At 36.1% G+C, this 14,679-nt stretch overlaps 1 protein-coding gene across 12 annotated transcripts in view; it reads right to left on the bottom strand.

Moving 5' to 3' along the window:
• Positions 1 to 14,679, bottom strand: part of LOC135833124 (myb-like protein AA) — a 342,443-nt gene that overhangs the window by 50,245 nt on the left and 277,519 nt on the right. For 11 of the 12 annotated variants that reach the window (XM_065346769.1, XM_065346765.1, XM_065346771.1 and 8 more), the window contains one exon: positions 4,539 to 4,643. The exons of the other annotated variant lie outside the window; for it this stretch is intronic. In XM_065346769.1, coding sequence (XP_065202841.1) covers positions 4,539 to 4,603 — 65 coding nt within the window. In that variant the 5' untranslated portion in view covers positions 4,604 to 4,643. The remainder of the gene's footprint in view (positions 1 to 4,538; positions 4,644 to 14,679) is intronic. 12 annotated transcript variants of the gene reach the window in all.

Here is a 14,679-nt window from a genome sequence, read left to right as displayed (position 1 = left end):
AACTTGTGGAAAAAATTATGGTGATTCATTTTTTCACGAGAAATCATGACATAGAGCAAGATAAATTTGAAGTAGTTGGCCTGCCTGATTGAGGAAGTTCTGATCAGTGAGACCTGACCTGTGAAGTCCAAAATCCATTTTTACCAAAAATTTAAAATCCAGCAGAATTAAAAAATTATTACAAGAATTTGAAAATTTTGAGCAAAATAACTCTCAGAAACTGAACAAATTGAGAAAAAAAATCATCAGCCACCTGAATCATATATATTCAAATTTTTTTCAAAAGTACATTTGTTGGGAATTTCAGTGGGAAAAAATGAGTAATAAGGGTTGAAAAAAATAGATGTAAATAAAATCAGAAGCAAGATGACAAAAAAAGGTAGCAAAAATCTCTTAAAGCTCCATCTTTGCATTTTTGGAAATAAGGTCGATCATAGCAAAAACAATTGGGAACCCTTGAAAGTGTTAGGTACCTCATTTCTAGGAAGGTTCTCATCTTCAATCTCTCCACAAATACCAGTTTTGAACTCAAAAACACGAACCTCCAGCACTTGATGAAATTTGAAAGCCTTTTGAGCTTTTGGAAAAAATTATGGTGATTCATTTTTTCATGACATATCATGACATAAGGCAATATACATTTGAACTAGTTGGTCTGCCAGGTTGGAGAAGTTCTGATCAGTGACCTGACCTGTGAAGTCCAAAATTGACAAAATTTAAAATTCAACAAAATTAAAAAAAATTACCAGAATTTGAAAATGTTGAGTAGGTAAAATAACTCTTAAAAATCGAACAAACTGAGAAAAAAATCACCAGCCACCTGAATCATGTACACAAATCTGTGCACAATAATCAAAATATGAAAACCAGTCGAATAAAAATGAGGCAAATTCAATTCAACCTCCAAAAGTACGAATTGAAACCGTGAACTGTCAAAAACTACACAAAAATTAACCAACATTTGGTCAAAATCGAAGGAAAAAAACCTTTTGAGCAAGAATAAAACAAGAAACCATTCGAATATCACATCGCCCGTCATTTCAAAGCACTCGACCAACTTATCGATGCCACTTGCCAGTTGCCACTGTTAATTGCCATCACATCACTATCAACATACGCCAAACTACGATACACGTTACACAATTTACCTAAATGTACATCTTCCTCGTCAAAAAAATTTCAAAACTTGTCATTCGCAAGTACTCGAACCTAATCACCCGTTTTCATTTTCATACAACACTATCAGTATCAACTTTGCACACAACGAATGTCGCATACCTACACGAGCGGACACGTGCAGACCACGTGACAATTTCACAGCGTATTGATAAACGTAAACGTACACAAGAGGCGTAAACAAATCAAAGATCGCCAATAAACTCATAAAAATCGGGCTAAAGCTGCTAAAATATGCCGCTAATCCTATCCACTTAAAACACTCATTTCACTTCGGGTTAAAATACTCTGTAGTAGGTATAGGTTGGTAGGCATCTTTACCCATTCAAAACAATGTTTTTTTGTGGCTCCTACACAATAATACCAGCTGCCAAGCTTCCGATTGATTGTGCGCAACCTTCACGAATCCTATCAAATTATCAATTCCACAAATGCAATTCGTTCCTTAAAAATTACGCGACCAATTAAACGTGATAAGAAACCATGTCCGAGTTAGTTGTGCTCGAAAGAATGTAATACTGAGATCCGAGACAAGCATTACACATTATAATATAGGTATAAATAAAAGGTGTCGATGAGGAGGCCACATGTTGGGTGATCGTCGCGATCGCCATCGACATTGGCCACCGCACTGTACTTTGCCTCTTGCTACAGATAATTCGCTGCGTATATCAAAACATCGCACCGGGTTACCGGACCCCAGGGGGGCTGCTTTTCCATAACGTCGCATTAATATCCAGTGTGTCAATTTAGAAATGGGCGTAGACGCTTGAAATATAATTATATTTTGTAAACAGCGTTACTTTCAGAATCACGATTAAATGTAAAGTGATTCGGCATAGATGTATTTTCGCCGCTTCGTTTTGCCAATTCGTAGAAATGGGCGAGAGAAATATTATGAGAAGCCCTGTGTACACTGTGGTTATGGGTACTTAAAACATGACATTGTACAAGCAGAACATTTTTTTTTTTTTTTTTTTTTTTTTAATACAATTTGCGATTCCGGTATGAAATGAAATGATGTAATAAGCTACTTTATGGTTTGCAACAAAATTGCTGCGGAAGTACAACATTTTCCTATCTTCGATTCAAACAGGCAGGGAGGTTGAACATTCCTCAGCTGATTAGATCCTTTAAATGCATGCAGATAGACAACTTTTGAATGAAATCTTTTTTCCATAAATTATTATTGCAACATATTCCACTCATGATAGGTGACAAGAGAAGTTACCTCCAAATTTTGCCTACCTGCTAAACTGGAAGAGCCGTCACAATTCACAAACTCATCTAGCCTCTTGAACCTTCGAAACAGGAAAATTTTGAGGCAATTTAAGAAAAAAAGCCACAGCTCTGCTACCATATTACATCTAAATTCACCCTGGCTCCACTTTAACGACAAATACCCTCCAAAAGTACAAAATTTAGCAAGTTTATCTCGACCAGCTCCACAAACCGATGAAAGACGAGTAAGTATCTTTAAAAATACATACTGATTCTTCAGCCTGAAGCTCAATGACGTTAGGATATCGGATTTCAATGGCACCATCAATGATAACCACCGTAGACCAACCTACGAGAAGAAATAAACCATCGTACAGTCTGGTAGCCTCATCCTCTGCCTGTGGATCGTCGATCTGAAGAATTTTTCACACCTATCAACAAGGCCGTTACAGGCAATGACGAAATTTAACGTAGGCGAGGCCGGACAACTCGAAAACAATTCGCATAAATACGTATACAAACGTTTATAGTAAGTATTTGCAGTTGTGTTATACGCGTACTGAACTACCATACGTACGTACAGTATACTGTACAGGTACAGCGAAAATTTAAGCTTCAAGTACAACGAACTGAACGTTTTATACATAGTGTTTGCGTCATAAAATTTACAATCAGCGATTTTCTGGGTCGCTGGCCTTCCTTATAACGTGTACCTACAATATGTATTTTTTCGTATACAAATTTTAAACGATAGATAGATACCGTACTACTGGTACCACAGAGAGTCAACAATGAACAATGTTGCATCGACGATGCGTTCTTCAACCTTTCCACCTGTCCCGATACCGCTGGAAAATGCTGACTATGCTTTCGTAACAGGTACACCGTTGACCGTATAGATATACGAATGATACCGGTACTTATTTTATAGCTGACTCTGCATTACCTACTTATAGCTGCGTTGCTGCGTTATATGATACCTACGAGTATATGTATTGTGATTGTGTGCTCGACTCGAATACTCATTCATCGTATACCATATACCTAATATAATGGTCATTACCAAAGCGAGCCTATACTGTATCGTCATCCTTTATCGCATCGAAGAAGGTGTTTGTGGGTAAATGCGATTATGGTAAATTATATCACGACCGGAAACACATTCTAAATGCTTGTTTACTGATGCCCAATTAACATTCCGTCGTTAATTTTGCCACTGTCGATAAAGAAAAAAATTCACTTCAAAATTTTACGACAACTCTATTATCTAATTCACACAAAATATGCGTCAATTCTTTAACTATTTTCCCATTAGATTCGGTTATTTTATCAGTATCATTAGGTATGTCGAGATAAGAAAATATACCACAAATGATAGGAAAATTATTGTTTCGATACTATTTAAATCGCTTATAATTACAGGTAAACTACTTGTAATTTCTGGTAGTTTACTCATAATTTCTGGTAATTTACTCGTAATTACTGGTAAATAACGTGTAATTACTGGTAAATGACGTGTAATTACTGGTAAATTAGAAAATTACTCATAACTTGAAACTACTGGTGAATTAGGTACTAATCCTTGATACAACCACAGAAATTTTTACTCTTGATCTTGCCACTAAAAATCGATATTCTTCGCAATCGAGAGAATCGACATCTTTTGAAATCGAATATCAATACCTACTCTGTGTGGAGCTTAACAATTTTTCAAAATATGAAATCGATATCTTCTGTATTATGCATATATCAATTATCGATATTTAATCACATCGATAATCGATAATTCGATATTCAATCATATCGATAATCGATATCTTGATACAGATGATTGATTCAGATTGGTATTGATTTTTTATTTTTTTCAATTTCAAACATCAATACTCTTCGATATCGATAATCGATTTGATATGTTTCGATAATCGATAATATTGCCACTTTTTTCAAGAATGATTTTTCTTGACTTTTCCCGATTTTTCAGACCAATTGAGAATTTTTCTCCAAATCCAAAATATGAAACTACGTGTATATAATCATTATTTTTATGAATTTAATCAATCCTATTTCCGGAAAATATTCCCCACCCTGTTAGCAACCCTACCCATACATAAACGATAATAAGAGCTTTGAATACGACTTACATTTGGGATTGTGGCTTGTTCTCGGTTTTTTTCCTTTTCTTCACACCGGAACTAGCGACACTCATCTTATTCCAGACGGGGTCTGGTAGGTCACATGTGACCACGCTGCAAACACACAGATAAAAACAAAATCTCGTTAATAAACCATCTCGGGCAAGACAGTCGAGTAAGTATATGTATTAGATACTAAGTAGACAGTAGGTAGCTAAAAACCAACATCCGGCTCGTTGATGGTGATTTGATTCGAGTAGGTACACTTTGAGATGGTCGACGATGCGTGACGAAAAATAAATTGCCGATGGCGATAAACAGGTGACAAAGGTCACCGACAGTAGTCCCCAAAATCGGTACTTAATATACACAAGGAGTTATATGTACAAACTCATGAACCAGTACTGTACCGATACAATGAACGAATATCATCGGAAACACCTACATTATGCAAATTATTATACAGTATACAGTATACTAGATGCAGTGTTGATGTACCTACTATATGTGTAGGTACAAGACACACACATACACTAGCACCAGACACAATACACGTTCGCCTATATATATGTAGTATACTACTATAACGAAGGAGTAAAATGAAGATAACACTTTTTCGGCCATTAATCAAATACAATGAAGACAATAGCGGTGTTCTTTTCGACACTGTAGGCTGGGCCACCGCCACAGCCACTGTCACTGCCTTATTCTAGCACTGGCCTTACTCACATACTATTGTACAAGCACAGGCACAGGCACCGACCGAATTCACTCTCCTCTTCTTTGTAACCTGCTGCGGCGGATGTCCTCGTCTCATCTCGGCTTCTGCACCATACACAATACGCAGTCTAATAAATATTAAGCTTGTAAACGAAAAAGGACAAGATATTTACTATTCAGGGTATACTAGGTACCTAAGACTACCAAGATACTAGCTCATTTTATGATTTATTTCGCCCATAACTCTATATAAAGTGGAGACATAATTAAGGCGGGTTCTACCCATGCATCTCACGTCCCAATTTTACAGAGCTTTCGCAGTCAAATGTCAAAAAACACCAAGTTCTGAAAAATAAATCATCGTATTATCGATTTACTCGAAATTTGAAGCCCCCTCCCTTCTTAAATTTCGCACCCATCTATCATCTCCAGAAAACAATCGAATGAAAAATGATGTTTCCGACATTTGAGCTAGGCATGAAAAATACAGACAACCCAGTTTTCAAAATTAAAATTTTTCAGAAATCATAAAAATAATCACAGCATCCAAAAAATTACCACCACTGACATTATATAGACAAGTTGAAATTGATAATCAATCATAATTCTGCAGACGAAAAGAGAAAAGGACAAGGAGAAGATAAACTTTATTCGATCTACCACCAACCCAACTTTAATATTTTTTCGAACCTTTGAGAGATTCAATTTCACACAACATTGTTGGCAAAAGTATGCAGTTCAATGGGTCGGATAAATTTAATCGCCAGGTAAATTTTTCGATTTTCGGTTAATTTGACGAAAAAGACACCCACATTTTACCGCCTTATATAGGTACCTACCTACCTATGATACAAAAGTAGTCAAAAAAAAGGGAGGCATATAAAAAGCCAACTGCCTATAAAGATGAAAAAAATTGCTTCTTGAGTTGGAACGAGAAGATAAAAAAGTTTAAATGCGATGATTTTTTTTTTGGTTGAGGCAGCAGAAGTGGTGTTTTAATATACACAGTGTGGGCTATTTTCTTTCTTTTTTTTCAACATCCTTTAAATTAAACATCATTTTCTCGTGTCGAGTTTTTCGAAAAAACGTTTTTAATATAAAAGTAGGCTACCGAAATGATGGAAATTTTCATTTTAAATGACGAGAGATGTGCGGATTCTAATTGAGATTTTTTACAAAATTTTAATTACATGTCTTTTAAGTTTTTTCAGCCATAAATTCGTTGATTTTTTTTCAAGTGTACGTGTCGTAAATGAGGTCGAGAGGAAGTTTGCATGAATTTTTTGAGATTTTTTATTGAAAAACGAGTATCTGAATCAAAATACGTAACCTAAATAGGAGCAGGAGTACTTTATGACTTGCGATAAATAAATTCAGGAACTGCTCGAAGGCCAGAAAGCACAAAAGGAGCAAAGTAGTGAAAATTGCCATTTAAAAGTTCAATTTTTCAACCCGAAGCCCAATTTTCCTCAATTCTTCTAGCCAAATGCGAATTTTTTTCAACTTTTCAGCAAGGTAGGTAACAATTTTTAATTTAAAACTAATTTTTCAAGTATGAAAAGAGGAAGAGGGAGATGAGATCTCTCTCCACCACAAAAAAAAACACTAACTCTAAACCGAATATATAATTTCAATCCTAGAATTAGAGGTGAAGGATGTAACAAGACAAAAAAAATTAGACTTTTCAATTTTCCAAATTTTAATCATTATATAACTTTTGAAAATTTTTCCAATTTTTTTTTTGTTGAATTTGACCAACTTTTTCGAACACTTGATGCTCTCAAAACAGTGAAATTTCCAACAAAAAATTGTGAACTTTTCTGGAATTTCTAGGTAGTTGAATCAATCAAAATTATTCAATTGAATTAATTTTATATTTTTTATTCATTTTAAAATTTCTCAAGTGAATTTTATCACACAACTTTCATATTTTTCTTAAATTTTTGAACGATTTTTTATATTTTTCCCCATTTTAAACAGTTTTTCAGATTATTTTTTTCAATTTATAACTTTCTCATTTCGCAGGAATTCCAAAAAAATCATTGCTAGTCACATTTTTGAAAATTGTACAATTTTCTGCAGACATGAAGCAGTATTTCATCCCTTCCCCCCTCTCTAATACTTCGCTGAGTTTTTGAGAATTCAGCATTTCTCCTCACCCCCTCCCCTATTTCCAACCCCCCCTCAACTATAGCTTAACAATCCCTCCTGATAACTCATGCTTTTCAAAAAAAAAAAAAACGAGGGAAACAGCACAACACAATTTTCCACGTTAGAGGTCATTGCGCCAACTTGGGTCATTTACGTCATCGTTGGCAAGCGGCACGCCGGATCAGGCACCGAGTATGGAAATAGGTATAAATTTATGAGTATGTAGCGAGAAATCCATTTTCCATTTTTGAAACCTTTACATTTTGGCTGACGATCACGTTAATTTCGAACGCTCCGCTCGCCATGTGTACTGAAAATAACGGAACGAAGTCTCGCGTGAAACCTAAATTCATTCCCCATGCCCCATGACCCCGTCCCCTCTAAAATTCCCACGCCTTGCCAGCCAAGTACCTAGAATCGACATGCGATCCGATGGTCACCAGGAACAATGAAAATTGACGTACTAGCCGATGCCTAACAACGCAAAGTTCAACGCCTTAGGCGTCAATGTACGCAACCAACAACAGTACGATGCGTGGCCGAGGCGCGGCGATGGGTAGAGAGTAAATTTTCATCAGCTCGATCGAAAAATGTGTACTATAAAATTCCCCACGATACGATACGCATCGTTCGTGGATTAATTAAATACAAAACTAATAAAACATCCGAAAAACACACATAGGAATTAAAATTCTACAACCATTGGTCGGTCCATGATGGGTAGTTAAGAGTTGGTATTATTTGCAGACTGAGACAGGATACGTTTTATTTACATAATTTTCTCTCATTTTACTCGACACGTAAATGGAATGGACGATGACTGCTGATTTGTTTGCGATGTTTCACGCTATCAAAGGAACGGAAAATACAAACGAATGAAAAAAAAAAATCAACAACCAAGATACGGGGCTATTATTTGCAGAGATGAGAAGCGGCCTCATCAATTGATACTGTGATAGTCGTAAGCGTGGACCGGAGCCGGGTACGCATGCGCAAAATACCGGTTTAATTATACGTTATAAATAAAAATACGTACGTACGTAGACGTAATGTACGTACTCGTAAATTGCTTTTTTAGAATGATTACGTACGAGAAGAGCACAAGAGCAACACAGCTCACGCTGTTTTAGACATCGTACGCCGCCGGAATATACTGGGAGATGCGAGGTGTCAAGAGGCAAGAGGTTCGAGCAAGGCAGGGCAGGGCATCAGGCGCACTCTCGTATGTTTGTATAAAAAGCTGATAGTAATTCACGGTCGTCAATTAAAAATACTCGACCAAGCATACCGGCGCGGTGCCCAAAGCTAACCGACTCTCCGATGTGAATTGTGAATACCGAATGTTGAGCACTTTTTCGACTCGCGTATTCGGCAACATCGCACATTAAAACGTACCATTCGTTCGGCAATATTAGATAATACCGATGGGACGCAATACACTGTGTATTACACACTTGCCTCCTCTACCTGCGTCTCATCTGGGTACCTGAATAACGCAGACTTACAAATGTTTACAATATACTTAAACAAGTAAGTATAATAAGAACGTATTCGCAGCGATGCAGGCAGAATGCACACAATAAGTTACCTCTATACTGATAAGATTCGCCATTTGGCCATAAACGTGACATCGAATAGCACTTAGATGATAATGGTACCCTACCTCTCTTCACTCCCTTTCGAAAAAAGCATCCCGCAGAGCTTCGACTTTCCTTTTTGAAGCGAAATTTTCCGCTCAATGTCAAGGTCAGGCAGCTTTTGAAAAGGAAAAATGTGACTTTGTAGGCTGGCTGGCTTTTCCTCTTATAGTTAGATTGCTAGTTGCTACCTATACTGACGAATAAAAAAGTCAAGAGGGAAGGAAGAAGGGCTAGCTAGTTCTAAAAACTATAAAATTTAAATTGTAAAAAATTACAAGTGTCTCAAAGTAGTTTCGAAAAGTGATAACAATAAATTATAATTGTTGCACTATTTCGGTGGGGGGGGGCGGGATGAAAAGCACATTTCAAATTGAAAAATTTGGGGAGTGAAACACAGAACTGTTTGCAGTTGATGATTATTCAGTTTTTGATTTTTTGATCTCTTCCCCTTCACCTCTCCTCCCATTCTATTCTCTCCCTTCTTCCACTTCATGCAATTGCTTTCACCTCTCTAAATTGCAACATTTCATTAAACAAGCTTTAGAAAACGGATTCGAAATTGAAAAAAAAATCTAGAAAACTGAAATTGGGCTGAGAAGTTGAAACCGAAAAAACCAAAAAGCAGAGCGCTTGAAGTTTTTTATTCAGCATAAGATAGATATTAAAAATAAGACAAAATTGAAATTTTTCTTAAAAAAATGATCTTTACCCGCCTAATTGAAATAATGAATTTTCAAAGAGTAAAAAAATCATGGAGAAGCTAAACGTTGAAATACTCGTACTAAAACTATGGAGCATATTGGAGCTATAGACACAAATTATAATACCTTTGATGATTCTCCCTCTCCTCTCAACAGCCCCCCCAAAATCTTCATTTCTTTACTACTCCTGATAGAAAGACATACCAGTATAGACCATTAGGTACGTATACCTATGTATTTCAACAATTTTCTCAAACAACGCACTTTTCAGAAAAAATTAGCATCAAAAGGTACAAACGGTAAATATAAATTCTTCCTCACTCCCCTTCCACCCTCCGTCCAAAAAATTGGATTTTGAGACCAATTAACCAAGTATCAAGTGTGGTAATTAGTGCCTTTATGCTTTAAAAACACTTGGCCAGATTTTTAATTCCCCTTCTCTTCCTTTTTGCACAACATTTTGATTTTTATCAATTTTCGACGAAATTTTTAAATTTTGAAAAAAGTGATGGGCTCACCTAAAAGTGTTTTTTCGAGGAGGGGTGGAGGGGGTTGGAGCTGGAGAGTTATTACGAGGGTCGGTAGAAAAGTAAAGATCCCGATTTTTTTTCTCAATGAAGAAATCAGATGAAGTAAAAAACTAATATATTTTCAGAAACTACATTCTTTCAGCTATTTTTTGACATAATAACTTAAGTGATTAACACATTTTGTCATATCTTAATGAGAGTTTTAAAATATCTCCTCCATCCAATTTTCGTCCAACCCCATAAGGCACACAATTTTTAATATTGCTATTTCTCCCCGCTATGTGGCGAATAAGTGCGAATAACGCGTCTAATTCACCAGTAAATCACCCTCCAAATCAGATACAGTGATTTTGAAGCTCTTTCTGACCATTTTAGCACAAGTGCATCTGCCAGCCCAAACAGACAACCTGGGCGCCTTTTTGTCTTTCAACTTTATGGCCCTTTCATGGACTAAAGACCACCACTTACGCACATGTTGAACACTTGTACCCTTACATTCATACCTCTGGGCTAACTGTGGATGCATTTCAGTTGGGGGTTTGCCGTCAAATATCAAAAATGGGGTGATACTGCAAACTACTTCATTGGACGAAAATTGGGCGGAGGAGATATTTTAAAACTCTCATTAAGATGTGACAAAATGTGTTAATCGCTTAAGTTATTATGTCAAAAAATAGCTGAAAGAATGTAGTTTCTGAAAATATAATAGTTTTTTACTTTATCTGATTTCTTCATTGAGAAAAAAAATAGGGATCTTTACTTTTCTACCGACCCTCGTATAACTTTTAAAAAATTACTTTTCTCCCCCCTCCTCTCTCCAGCTCAAAAAACTCTTGAAAGATTTGGAACTACTTTTCGAAAATTACTGAGATAAAATGAACTGCGAATGAAACATAGCGATAAAGATCTCAAAAAAAAATCAATTCACCCACCTAGTATTACTAGTACTCTTAATTTTTTTAAATTCATCAAGACTGGTCTAATCAGACAACGCAAGGTGTGCCCAAATTCACAAAAAAAAGTGAAAAAGTTAATTTCAGATTTTGAAAATTTGCCGCCATAAAATACCATTTAATTAGGGATAGCTTTCAACAAACTTCCAATTTTTTTTAGAGAATTCTCTTTGGAAAAAAATCTCATTTTTAAATTTTTGGAAATAAAAAGTCTAAAATTGATAGCACTGCTGGCGAATGAATTTTTAAAGGTGCCTCAAATTTCCAATCATTATTTCTGTGTCTCCTGCAATTTCAAAAATAAGCAGTTTCAGAAAATGAAAAAAAATTTTAAGCAAATAAAAACGACATCCCTCCACACCTCCCCCCCCCTCTCATCAAAGACTCTCCATCTACGTTGATGCATCATTTACCCCCTCCCCCTCCCTCCTTTCCTCCTTTTAATTATTTTCCTGGACAAGGAAAAATTACAAAATTCAAACAAAAAATTTGATAATTTTTTCCACCTTTTGAGATCATTTACCCCCTCCCCCTCTCTCCTTGTCTCCTTTTAATTATTTTCCTGGACAAGGAAAAATCACAAAATTCAAACAAAAAATTTGATAATTTTTTCCACCTCTTGAGATCATTTACCCCCTCCCCCTCTCTCCTTGTCTCCTTTTAATTATTTTCCTGGACAAGGAAAAATCACAAAATTCAAACAAAAAATTAGATGATTTTTTTCCACCTCTGAGATTGTAGTTCACCCCCCCTCCCCATCGAATATACTAAAAATCAACTCAGGTTATTGAAACTTTTTAACAGTCTCTTTTCCCGGCATCAAAACACGCTTTTATAATTTTTCGATTCTACTTAACCTTTTTTTTTAAATTTTCATCTTAAAAGACATACCTAATAACCCACCCCTCCCCATCCAATCACATGAATCACCAAAAATCCCCTACACCTGCTCTCAGATCCTCAACTTCGCGCTCCCTCTATCCTCCACTCTTCTCACATCTCAACCCCTTGACCAATGGAATTTCCCTAATACCTCCAACAGTTGTCACATAAAAGTATGCGCTTCGATGTTGAAAACTGTCGAAATATTTTAACGACGTATTTACCGCTTTAATTGGCTTGCATGTCATGTCATCGCGATAAACAACTCAACCGCGTGTATTAAACGTTTAGGAAAGAAAAAAATAATGTAAATGAAACCCTTATAAAACGGTAAATACACATGGAAGAAACATTTTTTTTTTACGTTTTTAATCGGAAGTTGTGCCCTATGGTGCATGTCGTCCCTTGTACATAGGTCGGTGCAGCAGAGAGGTGGAAAAAACCTCATGCGATTGTTGCCTCGAGTCTGACTGTAGTAGTCGCCATCGTCTAATGGTATATGACGCCGATTGTGGCCAAAGGCTATGCCGACGATGTTGTTATTGTTGTTGTTGTTCTATAACTGTGTTAGTTGGTTTACCTACTACAGACGATATGTTCAATGTTCGCTACTGTACCACTCCTCTTCTTTCCTCGTGTTCTCCTTTGCTTCTATCTCTTTTACTCGTGGCACGATGCAATGCGGCCCCGCGCTCTGACTAAATCGCGGTGACTTTATTAGTCATTTTTATACCAACAAACGTGCTCCTCGTTTCAAGGACACCTATATTTATTATTCGTGTTGTTGTTGGAGTAAAAAAAGACAATTGTGTTGTACCGTGTATACCTATATTTTTCCATTCTTTTATCGCGAATAGTGTCACAATAGTCTTGGTAGACCTACGTAGTAATTTTCCAGTAGTGAAGAGTGGGCTAGAGGGGGTGGAAATTGCCTCGCGAGTTTCTAAAATTACGACATAGGTGGCGTATGAGAAGAGGATGAAAAAAATAGGAGTAATTTTATGGATAGAACGAGTATTCGAAATTTGAAAAATGGTACAACTGATGTGGGCCAGTAGACTGGTATATTTCAAATTGAGTTGAAAAATGGCTAAAATATGAACTGGGTGATGATTACACATAAGTATGTAATATTTAACGAGGAGAAAGGGAGTGAGAGGGGGTACAGATGCCTATTAAAGTACAAGGAGGGCCTAAAAAATCTCAAATTGGCTCATCGAAACTTGGCTGAAAATTTTTTTGATGGTTTTCAAAATGTGAGCAATCTTTTTTTTTCAATTTTCAATATTTATCCAAAGAGATCAAAACTTTTTGAGATTTTCAGAAAAAATGGACTAATTTTGATGAAAATTTTTTCAATTGAAATCTTCAATCGATAAAATTATCTAAAGAGATATTTCACCATTTTCAACCTGCTCAAGAATGCTCAAAAAACAAATCATTTTTCACAATTTTGAAGTTATTTAAGCATAAATCTCAATAAGAGAACTTGACAAGACCATCAAAGGCAATTTTGCTTCGTTCATCCCTCTTTTCAGTACCTCTAACAACAACCTTAATTTGTCAATTGATCCATTTTTCACAAATTTTTCACATCACCAACAACCAAGACTGCTTTGCTGGCCATCACACGAGCTACAGTGGAAGTAAAATCCTCTATAACACGTTACAAGGACCTTGGAAACGATTCAATAAACCGCTATACTTAATTGTGTGCTTGTAATACCTACATAAAAAACATACCAAAAATAATACTCAACATAAACAAGCCGACATTCTATGGGTATATATACACATACGATGGCGATATTATAATTTCACCAACTGGTTTCTAACGTCAAAGCCGACAACGATGAAGGATATTTGAAAAAAATTCGAAATTTTTCTACGAAACGGTTACCGCAGCACACTGTCAAAAGATTCTGGTATTGTGTTAAGTTTCCGTTTTACGTTCGCCTATATTACGTACCAAGAGAGGTAACCGGTTCGGTGTTCGCGCCATCGATGATCGTTGAATTCGCCAAGTTGAATTTAGCATGCGAAATCGATGATTGCCTTTACTCGATAGTAAATGAATTGATGATTTTTTTCATAAGGAAGACGTTCATTATGCAATCACGAAAGAGGAAGAAGAGAAAGAAGCATCAAAAGATGTATATTTTGTATCTTAGCCCTTATTGTTAGGTTATAGTATGCTCCAAAAGTCTCATCCGGTCCCTTAATATTTTACTATGACTAGTGAAAGAAAATATACATTGAAAAAATTTAATCAGTTTGGGGAATTTTGGGCAAAATATTCACAGGATGTTCTGAACATTTCAATACGTATTTTTTATGGGAAAATCTAAATACAGGTAGAGAGATGGCGCAATTTCATGTTAAGATAGTGCACCTCAAAGTGGTTCTAAGAATCAGGGTGTCTACCAAAATTTAATGTTAAAAAATCGCGACTGTTCGCGACCTTTTTTTTCAGTTATTCCCCCCCCCCCATTTTTTAACGAAATAAAAACTGGGTTTACGAATGATAATGTATTTTTTTAGTAATCAGGTTCAAAGTCGGGACGATTTTTCGC

Source organism: Planococcus citri, chromosome 1 (genome assembly GCF_950023065.1).
Source record: "Planococcus citri chromosome 1, ihPlaCitr1.1, whole genome shotgun sequence".
Classification (NCBI taxonomy): domain Eukaryota; kingdom Metazoa; phylum Arthropoda; class Insecta; order Hemiptera; family Pseudococcidae; genus Planococcus; species Planococcus citri.
Note: the sequence above shows the minus strand (reverse complement) of the source record. Positions and strands in the feature narration are given on the sequence as shown.